Source organism: Lynx rufus, unplaced genomic scaffold, assembly GCF_022079265.1.
Source record: "Lynx rufus isolate CCGP_SWC_20201006 ecotype Redwood Valley unplaced genomic scaffold, mLynRuf1.p SCAF_7, whole genome shotgun sequence".
NCBI lineage: Eukaryota > Metazoa > Chordata > Mammalia > Carnivora > Felidae > Lynx > Lynx rufus.
In genome coordinates this window covers 35,203,086-35,221,091 of record NW_025814889.1, presented here as the reverse complement: position 1 = coordinate 35,221,091, position 18,006 = coordinate 35,203,086, and the positions used below count along the sequence as shown (strand labels likewise).

Below are 18,006 nucleotides of genomic sequence, written 5' to 3'. Positions count from 1 at the left end.
CAACCAAAGGTCTGTATACAACTTACCTAAGGAACATTGCTCCCAGAACTGCCCATGGTTTCTATCATTCTGCTGGGAAAACAGCAAAAGTATGTTTTTCACTGGTGGCAAGATCCTCTAAAGGCCTATGCTAATAAGCAACCTGGAACATTGGAAATCACTAGGCATCACTGTCAGACCTTCATTGGCCTCAACAGGCATGATAAACAAAAGAGATACAGGGTGGGATGCTCTCCTCTGTGCCACAGCTGCACAGTCTGGTGAAATAGCCACCACTGGCCTGCTAAAACTTATAGTGGCCTCCCCACTTTTAGGATAAAGACTAGAACTGGCCTCACCAATTGGGGTGGCCAATTTAGAACCATACTGTTGTCTATCCTTGATTTACAAAAAAAAAAAAAAAGACCAGGAAAAATACTTGAGATGTCACCTGCTCACCTGCTTCCTACCAGAAGATGCATCAGATCATTTAGTGGTGGGTTTTCCCTTTACTCCACAAGTCAGAAGGGAAGTTAGCTCCCATCAGTGAAAATGAACATCAGCCTGAAGAGCCAGGATGTCAGAGGACAGACACCAAGAGAAGTGTCCCAAAGAGAGGAGCCATGCCAGCTCCATCAGGAAGGTGACCTCACTCTGTGTAGAGCCAGGCTCCCTGCTGGGAAGAGGGGCTGAGAACACGTGGCTGCAGAAGACTTTTTAATCAACACACTGCAATCCGGAGCTCATGTAGCTCCTCCTTCCTAAATCTGCCATCTGATGACAATCTAGGGACCCACTCCATTGCTCCCAAAAGAACACAGTCATCAGGGCCTCTTCCACCTACATAGTGACTGAAACAAATAAGAAGGAAAAAGTGTATGGAATCTGGACATATTTCATGCAGCCAAAGAGATCAAAAATTTGTAGTCTTTGAAGCCAGTCTTCATGTGTTTTGGAGAGTTTTGTACCACCTTTAGAATGGGTGATTTTTTTTTTAATTTCAGACTTTAGATTGAATTACCATATTATTCTGCAAATTTAGATTATTCAAAAGTGCTTGTGAGCCCTTGTCATAATTTTTAATGGAATTTAAATCAAATTCTTCTTTTTTACACTCTAAGATTATTCTCAGATTACGAATTTTATGTGCTTGTAGATTTTAGGACACATTGGATTTTAAGCCATGTTTTCTATGAAGAAAGCTCTTGAGCTGGCCAGGTGAGCCATTATTCAGCCTCTAGGCTGCCCTTCTAGTTCCCTGTAGAGGTGGTCTCTGAAGAGGCAATTTTTCTCCAATCCCGGAGGCATCTGCAAGGCGCCTTCCTAGTTCCTCAACAGATACATCACCATATGCCGGCACCTTTTGTTTCTGGTTGTCCCATCTGTTTGATGGTACTCTGAGCCAGGCTACTCTGAATAGCTCTCCCAAGCACACTAATTACCCCTGAGACTGGCAGAGAATTGGTTGGCTCAAACCTAGAAATGAAATCACTTCCATTGTATTCACTTCTTAAAGTTGGTCCTAAAAAAGTAATTGATTTTGTCTTTGGTGATTTCTCCTTGGAACCCCTTACTGGCACTCTCCCAGGATTTCATATTCTTGTTGGTATTAACTGCATTTCTAAAATCGCTCCTAATCTTTGCCTCCATTCTTTTACCACAAACTTAATTTGGACTTTCCAGAATGACTCTACTTCTCTTCACTTCTGTTTTAAAACATAGGGCCCACATCTTTGTTTCTGTTTCCTACATCACGTTCCTCCTTTCTTCCCTGGGACTTCATGACTCTGCAGAAGAACACCAACACATTTTCACATTCAAGCCATTTTTCCCCCACCCTCAAGTGCATGTCGCAAGGACCTGCTGATTTGTGTGTGTTCACATTTTTCAAGTGTTCCTTTTAGTGCTTTTTATAGAGACCTATTTTTACCAGATCATCATTGCTTCTTAATTGTTCTCAAATCTTTTTTATTGTTGTTCAAGATAGATTTAAAATAGCAGAATGGCGCTTGAGCCTTAAATAATCTCTGAATCTCAACCCTTTCTTTTTTATTAATGAGATCACTTCTCCTGATTCCATTTTCCTTTCAACATATATATTTTTTAATACCCTATAATATGTTTTTCTTCCTTGAGGACACTCAGAACTCACTTTGGCAACCTTCACTTTTTCCTTATTTTTGTCTGTTTCAGGAAGAGAGAACACAGGGAAGGCTGTAAGATGAGCAGTCATAATACAAAGATTAATGGCATCTTTATTCACTAGAAAGTAAAACAAGAGAAGAAGAAATGCAAGTTATCCCTCTGTTCTTCTGCCTTCTCTTTTCCTCCCATCTTCTATATCATTCCAACACTTATCATAGTGACTGAACACATCACGGTAGAAAGCCATCACCAGAATGGGTGAGAGCCCAACAACACGTATGATCTGTTTTTTTCTTGGTTTTCCAGACTCTCAATTTTTTAGGTGTTTCTTGCCCACTTTTTCATGTATTCTTTAGGTTTTGGATTCACTTTTTAGTGTCCCTCTTTTTATAGCCTCTCATTAGTTAAACTCACATCCAAATCTCCAAAGACTTCAAAAATTCAAAAGTCACAGAAGAGTTCTGTGACTAGAGTTCAGTTACATAAATGGAGCCCTCCTGGGAGCCAGGCCCTAGAGTCAGAAATTGGTGTAGACAGTCATTCCCTCAAACAGTTCAGTGACCAGTGATGAAGACCTTTACAACTTGTTCATCACAGAAAGAATCACATGCAACCTGAAGCACCAGGCCAAGAATAAGCCAGGAAGCAGCACTATTCACAATAGCCCACACCTGGAAACAATCCAAATGTCCATCAGCTGGTGAATGGATAGGCGTATAATGAAATGCACTCCTTGGCAATAAAAAAGAATATACTATACTGATATATGCAACAACACAGAACACAAAAACATTATGCTAAGAAAGAAGATAGACACAAAAAGCCACATATTATATGATTCTGTTTATATGAAATTTCTAGGGAGGCAAAGCTATAGAGACAGAAAGTAGATCAGTTTGCTAGGGGCTGAGGATAGGAGCAGGGATTGACTGCAAACAGGCACACAGGAATTTGGGAGTTTGATGGACATGTTTTAAAATGGATTGTGGTGATGGCTGTATAACTATATAAATTTACTAAAAATAATTGAGCTGTACATTTACACTGATGAATTGTAAGACATGTAAATTATATTTCAATAAAGCTGTTAAGGGAGAAAAAAGAAAAAAAGCCAAGACACACTCCGGCATATATTTTCAACCATACTGCTCAACTCATTTTCATAAGAACTGTCTCTTAGTTAGGATTAATATTCCTCTTCCTGTCCTCCTCTTGAGGGTGAACAGTTTCAAATTTGAAGCCACAAATTGAGAAAGACCAACCAATATTCTTCAACACAGAGGTACTAGACTTGTAATTGTTTTGATGCAAATGAAACAAGATAAGACCCAGGGTGACCTGTTATCTTTAAATGAAGAACTACAAGTAAATTCTCTATCCCGGGGCATATATTTATTCACTGTCATTAATGGCAATCATTTGTTTGTTAGGACTCGAGTCTATTCTGTTTATTATTGTTACCTTCTATAAGCATGAGACAATGTCTTTAATTTTACAAACTTCTGTGAATTCCAAACTATTACCTTCCACAGCTGGGGCCAACTCTCAGTGTTTTGCCATAATGGGAATTCTTAGATCAGTCAAGTCTTATTTCAATTCACCAATGATCTCCACACCAAAAATGTAAGACACATCTTAACTATTAATTTCCTAGTAGTTCTCCCTGGCATGTAGAATTGGTCCAAGCCCTGTCTATAGCCACAGTAGATATGTTATATGGTTTTCTGAAAAAACTCTGTCCATACTGAGTATTCTTCCTATTACCCACTGCCACTTTGTCCTGATTAGAGGTCAGAAAATGATTCATCTCTTCTGAAATGTATAAATTCTGGAGACCAAAGAGCAGTGCTGCAAGTCTGTAAAAGTCAGTAGTATTTGGAATCAAGGGTTATAGTAAAGATTGCTATGGTTGATACTTTCCCCCTATGGTCAAAATTTATTTTTTATCCTTTATAAAGGCTTCCACTGTAAAATGATTTGCATGCCTGGTAATGCATCATGTAACATGTAGTGGAGAAAATGTTACTGAATGGGATTTGTTGGCTAATTATGTGAAAGAGTCTTCCAGTCAATATAGCCCTCACCCTAAACTCTGATATTCCAATGGAAGTGTCCATAGAGACTTTATCACCAAAAAAAAAAAAAAAAAAAAGAAACAAAAGGAAAGGAAAGAAAAGAAAAGAAAGAAAAAAAAGAAAAGCAAAGAAAGAGAAAGAAAAAGAAAAAGATCATTTTCCAGGATATTTTCCACCTGGAGTAATTGCATCATCATTATTTTTTAATTGGCCATTTGACTATGATGTCAACATGTTTCAACAGAAAGTGTGATAATAGCCTTACTGTCTTTGAAATCAATTATTGAAGTTAAAATTCAGTCTAACAATTAGTTGAAAGTACTGACCTGCCAAATCAATGACACCCTAAATGAATACCTAGTTCTATATGTTGTTTAATTTGTCTATGGGGGAACTAATAAAAACTTGTTCTGCATTATTGTTGTGGTTGTTTTGCCTATCCCATCAACCTTATCCTATCACTTTTCTCTCTGACTTCTCTCTCCTTCTTTCTCTGCCCATCTCTCTCCATCCCTTCTGCTTCCTTCTCTTTTCCCCTGGTCATTCAAGATGTTCCAGCAGAAGATGATCCTTCCCCTTGTGCTCTGGAGACTGGCCATGGGCGGCAGTGCCAGAATGGCACTGTGTGCAAGCCTGGCTGGGACGGGCCCAAGCACGGCATCACCAACTTTGACAATTTTGCCTTCGCCATGTTGACAGTGTTCCAGTGCATCACCATGGAGGGCTGGACAGATGTGCTATACTGGGTACGTAGCTTGAGATGGGTGGAGGCAAGGAGTCCAGAAGGCTGCAAGCCTTTCTTTGACATCTCCTTTTTCCATTCCCCCCATGACTTTGTGGTCACGTACACACCTTGGTGGAATAGTTGATGAATGTCTTTGATTTCTTCCAGATCTTTCCTGAGAAACAAAGCATGAAATTTGCACCCTAATGAGTCTCTCTGTTTGCCCACCAGCCTAAGAGAAATGTCATCTCTCAGTTTGTCCTACTGTAGTGAGAAACACTGGTGTGCATCTGATGCTCTGTGAAGGAGGTGGCCAAACCTAACACGAGGATTCTATTCAAGTCCCCTTCTCATTGTGGAGTTACTTCTGTTCTTATCCTTGTCTTGCATCTGTCCCCAAAAGAGAGCTAAAGAGCACAATTATTAATTTTTAGGGCTAAAGAGAAAAGTCATACTTGGTCTTCTAACAAGAAACAATTTTTATTGAATTGTGTAGCATTATGGCATGCTATTATATTTCTATTTCTCATGTTAATCATACCTTATCATATCAGAATCGTCCATCAGACAAATACATTGCCATTATTTTCACTGCTAACAAAATACTGTGCTGGTTATGTGATACATATTTATAAATACCACTTCCTAAGTGTCAACCAGTTGACAGTAAATCTTCTTCTACTTTCAAGATGCCCTTTTTATTATCCAGCAGCCAACACTACTTTGCCAACATTAAAGCTGTTAAAGTGCCAGATTTTTGCCTATGGGACAGGCAAATATACACACCATATTTGAGCTGTCTCCATTCTGGCAAAGTCAAGTCCATTATTTGTAAAAGCTCCAGAAAATATAATTCTTTATAGTATCTCCTACTTGAGCATGAGGAATGACTTGCCAGAATCCAGTGTTGTTCTCCAGCATTTGGGTGAAAAATGCTTGTTGCCAGTCTTGAAAATACCATCTCACACAGAGTTTTGCAAATAGTCAAATTTATTTGGCCATGCTGAAAACAGCCTAAGATCCTGCTTAGGGAATAGTGTCTACACACTAAAGCAGGGAAGAGGGAGAGGAAAGTGAATGCCTTCCCGTTGAACAGAGCTGCCAGATAGAAAGGAACTGATGCCAAGAGAGGTGTTGACTTCTTCCTAAAATCATAAGAGTTTTGTAACAACACAGAGATGTGGTACAGGGTATTGTATCTTCTAATTTTTTCATAAGCACCATGTCCTCTCGATTCAAAACTCTTCTTCCCAGTTTCTATGTTCTAGTCAACATGCTGAAACCTTGTGTTGCTATGAAATGCGTACTTCTGCAAATGACTACTAGAAACTTGCCCAAGAGCCTTGTACCCAGCAAACATTTATTGAGCATTCCTTGCATGCCAGGGATGCTTCTAGGTATAGAATTCAGACATAAATAACATCCAGTTAAGACTGAAAAGTTCAGTCTAGAGAAACAGTAAATCTAAACTAAATAATGGTTGTACAACTGGAGCCTGTGCTCCAATGGTATTGTTGCTATGTTGTGATACTTTGAAAAGAAGACAAAGGCCAAATCATCTCACCCTCAAATTAAAATGAAACACTGGAAAACATTTTTCCAGCCTATGCTCAATACAAAACTGGTTTGAACAATTTCTAAGAGGAAAAGAAGGAATTGAACTAAATTGAACTAATTTGCCTAAATATGCTTAGGCAAATTTATTTTGTTTAGCAAAGCTGATCAAATTTCCCAAGTGGCTCTTCTACCTTGGGTAGATCCCTCTGTCTAGCCAAAGACAGAAACATTCTTCTGCACATTGAGGTTTCTGCTATGGGCCATAGAACATATGATCATATGGAACTGTGCTTTGGAGCCTCATCACTTGAGCTTCAACCCTACGCCTTAAGTTGCTATAGGAATGACTTCTGTGGCAGCAAATTGAGGGCAGAGTGGCAGTGGGTGGGTGGGTGTGGGGCTGGGGGAATAGGTATAATTTACTTTGCTGATGGCCCTGATATATTTTTGTGATCTTCCTTCATCACTCCCTCCCTCTCCCCCACCATAAGTCATTGATACCCCACCAGCCAGATGTGACCCAAAGAAATACTGTCATAATGACAGCCAGAGTGGGGAATGAGAAGAAGCACACAACTGCAACTACCAATTTTCAGCAGCTGTGTTGTGCTTTCTCCCCTGGGGTGTATGTGATAGAGCTCAAGCTGGGAACAGAGAAAGTGTCAGAGGTGAAGGAACAATCCCAGACTCATGGGACATGCCTCTCTGATTTTCCCAGCACCTTCCCAAAAATCGCCATGTTGTGTGTGTGTGCATGTGCATGTGTGTATGTGTCTGCACACATACACACATGCACATGCATGTATGCTCCTTAAGCTGAAACAACTTCATACTTGGGTATTCGTGATGGAAGCACTTCCCAGCCCAATGCTCCTGCTTTCAGATAATTTCTCTAATTGCTTTGACCTTTCCATGGCCATTTCTTCCTTTCTTCCTTCTTCCTCTCTCTCCCTCTTACTTCTTCCCCTTCAGCCTTCCTCCTCCTTGCCTCTGGCCTGTATCTCTAAACCCACAGACTCCTAAGTCTTCATGTATCTTAGTATAAAACATGGAGCTTTCTAATTCCCTCCAAGCCACTGAATGAGAAGTTCCAAAGTTAGGACCCAGTATCTGCACTTTGGAAAGGCTTTCCAGGGAATTCTGATTCCCAAGCTGAAGTCTGAAAACCCCTAGAAATCTAACCTATTCAGTCTTCATGGTGCTGCTTTGATGCCACTGGATTTGAACCAGTCTAAGGAGCTATGGTTTCCATGGAAATTGGGGGAGTAGGGTCTTCCACTCAGAAAAAATGCATTTCCCTTCAAATGCAAGGGGCAAGTCTAGAGGATGTTGGAAGGAGCAACCAAGATTTTCAAGTACAGCAACGAATGGAAACCCCAGAGCCGGGTTCATTTTGAACTATCAAACACCTAGTTAGATATACCTAGGGAGAGAATTGGCCATTAAAGCACTAAAGAAGCAATTGATTCAATCACTGGATAAAGCTTGGGATGGAAAGCACCAGGAAGGTCACCAGTAGCAAATGGCAGACACCTGCTTCCTACCATGGATAATATCAAGTTTATTTCTCTTTTTCTGTGACATCCGTTATTCATCCCATTGTTATGATTTTGAAGAGTTAGTCGACTAAAAATATAAGATCAAACTGTAATACTTGAACAGTTCCTCAGCTGTTAAAGCTATTAGCCATACATTGGGCCAAGGCCCCAACTAGGTGAATGATTTGTTGAAACATTTATTTTACCAAGTCCGCAGATGACAGGGTAAGGGGTAGGAAACACTGGGGATTTGAAAATTAAGCTGAAACTCAGTCTGAGGTGTGGTTTCTTTGGGCAATGGCTTCTTAAGCCAAAGCCTCTTCATTTACTTTCAGGACATCCACCCTCTTTAAAAATGATGGGGAAAGGTGATCAAATAAGAAGTATCAGCCTTCTTTAGAAGCACTGAAGCACCAAAACCGAGGGAAGAATCCAATATTGTATGGCATTTACCACTGGTTTCCATTTCTATGTTCAGATTTTGTTTGCTTTTTTTTTCTAACAAAATACCCCTCGCCTTCTGCATATAATTCAAAACAACGTGTCTTATATGGTTTGAGTATGTGCCTTCCTGAAGATAGAAGAGACTGTTGAATCAAGATGATCTGCAGAATTCTTAGACATGATCAAGAACTAGGGTCAGTTTGAAATCCTGAATATTATCCCTTCCACGTTGTGGCCGAATCGCAATTAAGTAGCATAAACATCAACCAAGTGCCTGTTCAGTGCTGACTTTGTACTTGAGATAGCCACATGCTCTTGTGAAACAGAATAACATGGCCACTTACTCAGGGTTTAGAACATCTGGAGAGGATCACATGTAAGACTCGTGGGAAAAGGAAGCAGGAGTTAGAGTAGGCATCACCCAAGAATACACATTTCTAGCTCTTTCATAATCTAGATAACTGAATAATCCTTCATCAAGAGGATTCTGTTGATCTCTGCTCACTCAGTGCCCTCCTGATCCAAGGTCCCCAAGAGTATTACATATGGTGGAGCACAATAAAAGCACTCTGGTCTAGGTTTTCCTGGACTCACACCCCAGCCCACCCTACCACCAACATACTGGGATCGCTTCTTTCTGACACCACCCATTGACCCCCCACACTTGGTTTCTCCAGGATCAGTTGTTTCATTGTCCTTAAAAAATAGAAATTGGACTTAAAATAGGATTAGAAAGAATACTTAGTGAGAAATCATATAAAGAAAAGATTTGTTAGAATCACAAATAGTGTCTTCTGTAATATCTGGGTTAGTTTGGACTCAGCAGGAGAACTTGGGAACAAAATTCTAATGTTTTAACCTTTCATAAGTCAGTTGTCAGCTCCACACTTTGTCTTGTCGTCCCACTTACATGTCTGGACATGCTGGCAAGATAATTCCTACTAAACTCTCTCTCTCTCTCTCTCTCACACACACACACACCCAGGCAGGTTGATTCAGGCTTTACCCTATTTTTCCCCACTCAATCTTTTCTTCAAAAAGCCACCTTTTTTCACTGCAGAATATAGAAAATGAGTCTCTGAAGGCATCAAGAAAGCAGAAATGAAGCTGAGCTCTATTGATGACCTAATAGTCATTCTAAATGAAGAGCTGAGAAAAAATCCTCAAGTAACCTAGAAACAGTATTCTGGGCTCTTTAACAGGTATCAGAGTAGAGAAAGTGGTAGGTCCTACTTAAGACCCTGCAGTTCTTAACTTTTAATCTGCTTCAGTGAAAGTGCTCCCCACTTAGTGCACATGCCACTTTAAATAAAGAATGTCATTTAGTAAACTGGTGGTTTATAAGCATATCAAAAAGAAAATTAGCATCTCTCAAAGATATTATTTATTTAATTATTTGGTTTTATTTTATTCATTTCACTGACATTAGAGGAGTCCTTATTATTCAATAATTCCATTTAACAAACATTTATTGAGCATGTACTGTGTTCCCAGGACTGAGTAGGGACTCGGGTAGAGAGATGGGGAGGTGTTCTGCCCTCAAGGAATTTAGGATCTGATTGAAGAGCTAAGGGACACACAAAGAAACATAACTTAGCAGCACAGGACTGTACACTCAGCGAGAGCAGAGAGAGTTCCACACTGGCACAGAGCACTTCAGGAAGAAAGTGGAATTTCACTGGCCTTGAGGCTCTTCCTCCTGGGAAAAGCAAGCTTTATAACATTTTGGGAGATTGGAGAGAACTGTGTTTTAGGTTCTCTCAACAGCTCAGCTCAGCTGCCCCAACGTGTCTGAAAAGCCACCTACCTAGAGGTGCAGTCACAGGCATCAAACTCAACCCCACACCTGGCGGCTGCCCAGGACAAACAAACATTTCTTCCTTTGGCTGTGAGCCAGCCTTCTCCTACACAGGTGTTCATACCTGGGGTCACCAGTCCACTCCTTATGCCCCCTAAACTTCCCCAGGATGTCAATGCATGATTCCAACTGAGTTCAGGGATTTTTTTTTAATAGATCAAGGATTTAATTTTGTTGGCTTGCCTTTATGTCAGGAGGCTGTTGGTGTCTTTCCCCACATAATCCAGGCTTTTACTTGTGCCCTGAGGCATTCACGGGTTTTCCATGTACAATGATAAATAGGTGCAGGGGGTGGAAAGGAGTCAGGTAGTACCTGTTGTCTGACTTGCTACTCATTGACCTGTGGATGGGAACCCCATGTCCTCTAATGATTCTAGCAGCCATATCATCCTCTAATGATACTCTGTGCAAAGCACTGTGACTTTTATGGGTTTACACCTCCTGCCTTTGATGACAAGTGACAGACTTCTTGGCATTTGCTGAAACTACTTAGTCTTTTTAGATCCTCAGTGCCTATGCTACGAATCTGATAGGAGAAAATACTACAACTTGAAAACTCATGGAAATCAGCTAGGCTTGAGAGTAGCCTTGACAGACTAGGGCCCAGGGGTTTTGTTCCTCCTATTTTTTCTTTCTGGGAAAAAATAAATGTTGGATTTGAAGGTCTAAGGTTGAAGTTGCCCTCAAGGAATTAAATGTTCTTTTCAAAAGGTTCTTCTGTATTTTTCATTCAGTATCACCTTTGGTGTGTCTATGGATTCTGGGAATTATTTTAATAAGGTGTGTGTTTCAGCAAAGCCTGGTGTCATCCTGTTAGTCCTTGGGCCTGAAGGCTGCAATGGCTGCTTATGGTGGACATCAAGATGTCTAAATACATGCCTTCCTTACAAAAGTCACAAAGCTTCCTTTGTTATAGGCCTAAGAAACATATAGCTTTAATGGTTTGAGAAAACCCATCCTTTTTCACCTCTAAATAAGGGTGTCAGCAATCTGGGTCATTTTTAAAAAATATGTCTTTATTTATTCTCTCTCTTCTTAATAGCTCCATTCCAGCTGATTTAAGACATCAATCTCATCACTCCAGGCATTGCCCTACTTCAGAGACACCCAGCATTGTATGCTCTCTGCTCAGTCTGCCCCCAAAAGTAGGTGGCCTAGAATAAAGAAGAGAAAGCAAAAGAGAAGACAAGAAAGGGGTGCTTTCCTCTCAGGCCTGAGCCACACAGACCAGAGAATCACCCACTGGTGGCTGCTGAGCATTGCTGCCTGAGGAAGTGATGGGATCTTAGGAACTTGTTAATCTCCCCACCTGTCCTCCTACCTCCTGCTCCTCACCTGCTATTCTGCACCTTAAACCTTTGAAAGAGAGAGAGACCAAACCAAAAGCATAGGACAAAAGAGAGGTAGGGATCCTGAGTCTCCTGAATATAGCCCTGGCTCTCTACGGGGTATCTATAGGTCATGAAAATATCTATGAGTCATGAGGTTACCATAGGGATATCAATGGGAAATCTATGGGTCATGAGGTTATTATGAGGATATCAATGAGGTATCTATGGCTCTTGAGGTTATAGGATATCAGTGAGAAATCTATGGGTTATGAGGATATCAATGAGATATCTATGGGTCATGATGTTATCTACAGATCATAATGTTATGAGACTCTCTATGAGCTATCTGTGGGCAACATGGTCTATAGCTCCATCTATCTGAAGTCCTTAATGATGCTGGAAGTCACTCCCCTTGTGACACAAAGGAAAGGACACCCAATCTGAATAAGGGCCCAAGGAAATTTCCAGCGTTCATGAGTTTGTTGATTTGTGAGAGATATGTGGCCTGGGGAACTGTGTTTTCTGTGAGGTTAAGTGTGCACAAATTTAGGGGTATGAGAAACCAGTCAGGAGAGATTTAATTCCAAGGAGGTTGGTTCAGTGCCAATCAGCCCTCACTCCCACTCACCATATGCCTGGGCTCCAGAGGCAGCTCTGAGAGTGTGAACTGCAGCAAACATGCCATTGCCTTCTGGAACTACTTGTTCCCCTCTGTCCTGAGGAAGGTGAGGAGGTCTGAGATCCTGGGTGAAGCAGGAGAACTCACTCAGAACAGGCCCCCTTGGGGAAAACTCTTCTAGGATTAGCACAGAGCAGTTGGTCAGAAACATGCATCCATGGGGTTGTATGCAAAGCACCATTGGTGCTTTTCTCAGGTGGGTCCACAGCTTCCATCAGCTTCCTGACCTGCCCACCCTTGCTAATTTAGGGAAGAGGAAGGGGCTCTGACTTTCATTGGCAGGACTTAATCTGAGAAAAGAAAAGCTAGGACACCTGAAGGGTTCATGGCCTTGAATCCACTTTCTATAAACACCTCCTGGCAGATGCCTTCTCCTATCTCAGGGCTGTTTTCAACCCCGTCGCTTTCACTGGCACAGAACATGGTGTCTTACACATAGTAGGCACTCATGAAATACTGTTGAACCAATGTGAACTCTAATGAGACCACTGCTAAGACTAGGGAATGGCTTATTTCACGGTCCCCCATAATAAAATGTGACATACAGACCCTGGGATCACATGGCCATCCTTACAATCATTATGTGGCCTGTGGTTGCCTAGCTCACTGTGGTGCCTGTGCCTTTCTCCTCCCTAACTTTATTTCACCAGTTCTGCCCCTTCCTGTATGACTGCCATATTCTTTTTCTCCTCCTGGGAGTGAAGGTAGTTATAGGTCTTTCCTCTGCTGGTTAATTTCTGGTTAAAGGAGGCTCCCAGTCTCCTTGTGAAAGGGGCACAGTCTGACACACACAGACTTTACTAACCTGTCTCTTATAACAACTGCTGTTTTGCTAGATATTTTAGTATTCAGCCACTGGAAAAAGCCTCCATCCCAGAGCCTGGATGGCTTTTCAGCTGTGGGTTCTATTTTTGATAATTGCCAAGTTCCTAGGAAACCCACCATTCTGTCATAGGATCGCATGGCCTCTGGGCTTCATTCCTGCTCCAGCACTCCTTCTGCCTTCAGTGACCCCATAGTGCAAGGTTTACCCACTCCTGCCTGGTTAGGCCCTTGCTAGCTTCTCTGAGCCTCATACAGCCACTCTTCCCTTTGAGCTTCTATAACCCTGCCTGTTTATTCCTACAACTGCATTTACCACCTCCAGTTGTAGTTGCCTTTTATTTATCTGTCCCCCATGCTAGCAAGGGCTTCCTATTTATAGCACAGTACCTGGCACATATCAAGTTCATTGATTCACTCAACATTTCCTGAGTACCTGTCATGTGCAAGGCACTGTTTTCAGCACCAGTGAACAAACCAAATCAGAACTGCCTGTCCTCATGGAGCTTACATTCCGCATGGAAGACACACACATAATAAATATGTGTATATAAATGTATGATAAGTTATACAGTTAGAAAGTGATAAGTACTATGTGAAAAACAGCAGAGTATTTGGGAATGGGAATGCTCAAAAAATTCATGTTAAACCCAATTATGCAATGGTTGAGTGGACAAATGTTGGGAACTCTTCTTTTGCTGAGTGAGTGACTCAGTTCAAACCAGTGATCCCCAAGCCCTTAACACAATTTTTGTACTCTGCACTATGGCTACATTTGGTAGATTCTTCTAACAAAAATATAGTAACCCCAGATACATAGTATTAGATTTGAAAGGAACATATAGGAATACAACACTTCAAACCAATCCAACTAGGTAGGTCTCCCAGAACTTCTCATTCTTTTCCACTCACAGCACACAGAGAACACAGTATTTGTCCAGCGTGATTAGGCACATGGATAAGGTTTCTTGGAGCCTGAGAAGCCCTGAGGGCTGAGGGCGGTACTATCCCAGCACACATGTGACTCATCTGAGGCACCTGGCTTTCGAATCACCTGGGTGACTAACATTCAGAGTTATGAGGTGTACCGATTTGGGGGGAATGGCCCAGGGATCTGCAATGGTAACAATTCTTCCAGATGATTCTGATGCTGGTGGTCTTCAGACCACACGTTCAAGAACATTGCCACGCAACAAAGCAGAGACAAATAGTGAATCACTATTTGTCGTGTCGCGTCCCGGTTTTTGAAGTTGGGAGTTACGGAGAATGGTGTAAATCAGTGGTTCTCAAACTTTAGTATACATCAGACTCACTGCAGGGCTTGTTGAAACATGGCTTTTTGGGTCCACCTGCAGAGTTTCAGGAAGGGACCCAGGTATGTGCATTTCTAAGCAGGTGAGGGCCACACTCTGAGATCCACTAATTCATTCAGGAAGTTTTTGTATTAGGAATTTGGATTCCTGTAATGGAATTTCACAAGGGCAAAGTTGTGGTTCATTTTAGGAAGATAAGACTAAATCCTGATTGGTCTAGCCAGAAAGCATCAAAAGAAGTAAATTTGAGAAACTAAATCAGAATAAATTTCCTGTTTGACAAAAATGCTGCTCTATCACCTTGCATCATGTTCACATGTACCCTCCAGCCAGTGATGTGCTGGTAAATGTTAACCACCAATTCTTAGGAGCAAAGGGGAGAAGGGGTCTGATCGGTGTCATTTGTGCATTTCTGCCCACCATGGTCAGCTTTAGGCTACCGTAGTGACATCACTGAACATGGAACTGGGAAGAGACACAGTGGCTTTCCAAAGCCTAGGGGAACAAGTTCCAGCACACCACTGCCTCCAGCTACTCCAGGGGTTTGCAGCCTTTCAGACTGTTTCCATGACCCTTGTTAGGTGTGGTCACAGTCTCCAGGCTACAGGCTCTTTCCATCTAGGAAATATGGTTGCAGGACTGGAACTGTTCTCTGAATACATAACTAAAACGACCATCTTTCCTGGGCCGTGGCCCATAGTGCTCGTGAAGCACTGGACTTTTGCCTCTAAATCCTGGGCCCAGATCAGGAAAGCCCCTTAGGAAGTTCTCTCCTTCCTCACATCCTTGAAGATTCTGGATCTCTGGCTCCATCAGTAAGAGCTGAGGCACTCCTGACACCAAGGTTAAGGTACCCCCAGAGTGCAGTGAAGGATTTAATGCCATGTAAACCCAACTGAGCTAAAACCATCCTACACTGAAGAAATAGTTTTTTCAGGTGGCCCACCTTCTTAGACAAGTGAAAACATTGAAGGAAGCTTTGTGTTCCAGAAAATAAAACAACAGAGAGAGCCAGAAAAGCCTCCTCTTGAGGCAAAGCCTGCAAAGGGCCTTTGCAGGTCAGGTCAGGGTCATGAGGAAGTATTTTGAACATTGAGGGTGACAGTGGTAACCATGGACCCTGGTTTAGCCTCACAAGTCTCCAGTTCTGTTCACACCCTTCATGCCTGCCTCCTCACTTTAACTCATTCTGCTCTCTCTTTCCTGCTCTTTTCCTGCTCTCATTCTGCTCTTCATCTTTCCAGATGCAGGACGCTATGGGCTATGAGTTACCCTGGGTGTATTTTGTCAGTCTGGTCATCTTTGGATCCTTTTTCGTTCTAAATCTGGTTCTCGGTGTGTTGAGCGGGTAAGCTTACCGTTTCTATGTACTCTTTACAATGCAGCCGAGCAAGGTCCCAGGTCCCACTATATACATCACCAGGGTCCTCGGGGATGGGATCCTAACAGGCCAGGAAAACCAGGAAAAAAAGTCCCTGTTCAACCACAGATTCTGACCCATTGGCTGGGCAGCCTATTTGGCCTCTGATTTGGACCTAGAGGATCCCCAGGTCCCGGCACTGCTTGGGTCAGTGTCCAGGAGCTGGTGATGGGCACTTGGCCGTGCTCGGCTGCTGAGTGTGCCTCACTAACTATCATTCCATTCTTCCAGGTCAATGATGCCGTAGGAAGGGACTGGCCCTGGATCTATTTTGTTACACTTATCATCATAGGGTCATTTTTTGTACTTAACTTGGTTCTCGGTGTTCTTAGCGGGTAAGCAGGACCAAGGAAAAAGGTCTTGATTTTATTTATTTTATTTACTCTTTATGCTATTCCTGGCTTTATTCTTTTTTCTGGCTCTGATGAACCTGGGATAAGAGGCCACCTCAGGAGCCTTGAAGTGAATGTCCTTGGTCTGGCTGGACAGAGGATCAAATGTACAAGGATTAATCTGTTGGTTTGGGCTTCATGAGGAGATACCTAGACTCATCTGTCTCCTGCCAGCTCATGCAACCCCCTCCTACCCTCAAGTGGCTGTTCAGGTAGGCAGGATGCTTCTCCTTCTACCTGAGGAGTTGCATGGTGAGACCCTTGAGTCGAAAGGGTTTGGAAGCAGGGATTGCAGGGAAGATTCACAGACTGTGCCGCTAACACATGCAACAGCCTTGCAAATAGGTACTTGCCTAATTACAGTTTGAGACAGGCTAACAGTAAAAATTTCAGATAGCTCTTATTCAGTACTAAGTGGACTGGAGTAATAAGAGTTGAAAAATAAATAAACAAACAATTTTAAATAGAATATAAATAAACAAATACAAAATAAAAATAAAATCCCCTTTGATTCTAATTCATAGACTCAGCGGTCCATGCCTTGTATGTCCCTTTCTGGGTGGAAAAGGCAGTTAGCTGTTCAAAGCCATAGGTTTTTTGAGAATAGAGGAGATGGAATATACTTTCCTTTAAGTTTATCTACTTGGCTACAAGTATAAAGTTTGCCTAATTTGGGCTTTCCTCTGATAAAATTAAAAAGTGGTAGAAATAGCCTATGGTTGAGGCATCAAGCCACCTTGGGGATGGCCCCCTTGATACCACAGAGACTCACTGGGCATTTCTTCAATGTACCTTCTTCTTCACAAGTCCATGCCAGCCATGCCAAGGCCTAACACCAAAATGCTCCTGGTGACCTGCTCGTGGGTGACCCACTCTGCTGCCTTCGCTACATGGGGGTGGGGGACAATCTATTTCTGCCCTGCTCAAGACAGGTCAGCTGCTTCAAGTAGCCTTTCCTATGTCTCCAGGGACATTAATTCTGGGACAAAGTCAGGCCTGATGGGAACAATTGCATTTCATTTTTACTAAGTACATAAACTGGGAACAGCTACTTCTGTCTCCTGCCATTGCCTAATGCATTGCAGGAGCATCAGGTTTAGTCTTTGGGATTTGGTGAAGGAAAGAATCTGCTTCCACCCTCACTTCTTGCCATGGTGGGTGGCCTGTTAGAGACTTTGATGACACCATGCCTTTTGCCAAGGTAAGGCCACACAGGAAACTAGTGTCTTCCATCAGGGGAAAAAATGATGAACAGGACAGCATAAGCCCCTGATTAGCTGCCTGGAAGGTGGAAAGGTTTTGATTTCTGTGTTCCAACACAAGAAAATGCCACTGTGTTTATATGTGAATCACCAAGGAAAGCATTAAAAAATCCAACTTCATCACTCTCACCCAAGACAAATTTGAACACCCCAGCTCTGCACTTGTTAGATGCATAATGTTTGGTGACTTCACCCTTTTAAACCATCTGAAAAATGAAGATAATAATACCAACTCATAGGTTTGTGTGATAATAGAGTGAGATCATTTGTGTAAAATACTTAGCATATAGTAAGTGCTCAATAATGGTGCTGTCATGACAATGATTATTGTTTACTTGGTGCCTATCATAACTGGAATTATTGAACAGAATCATCAACCTTTTCCTTTTAAAGATGAGGAAAGTGCACCCAGACGTAAGTGACTTGTGTGACATCATTATGCTTGTAAGTATCAGAACGAGGACCAG

The 18,006-nt window shown here is 42.0% G+C and overlaps 1 protein-coding gene across 12 annotated transcripts in view; it reads left to right on the top strand.

The window, feature by feature from the left end:
- The window catches only part of CACNA1C (calcium voltage-gated channel subunit alpha1 C), a 662,038-nt gene that overhangs the window by 457,671 nt on the left and 186,361 nt on the right, over positions 1-18,006 (top strand). For 9 of the 12 annotated variants that reach the window (XM_047065566.1, XM_047065559.1, XM_047065563.1 and 6 more), the window contains exons 7-8: positions 4,749-4,945; positions 16,117-16,220. In XM_047065566.1, the coding sequence (XP_046921522.1) occupies positions 4,749-4,945; positions 16,117-16,220 (301 nt within the window). Of the gene's footprint in view, positions 1-4,748; positions 4,946-15,709; positions 15,814-16,116; positions 16,221-18,006 lie in introns of all 12 variants that reach the window. The other 3 variants (XM_047065560.1, XM_047065558.1, XM_047065565.1) reach the window with 2 other exon arrangements.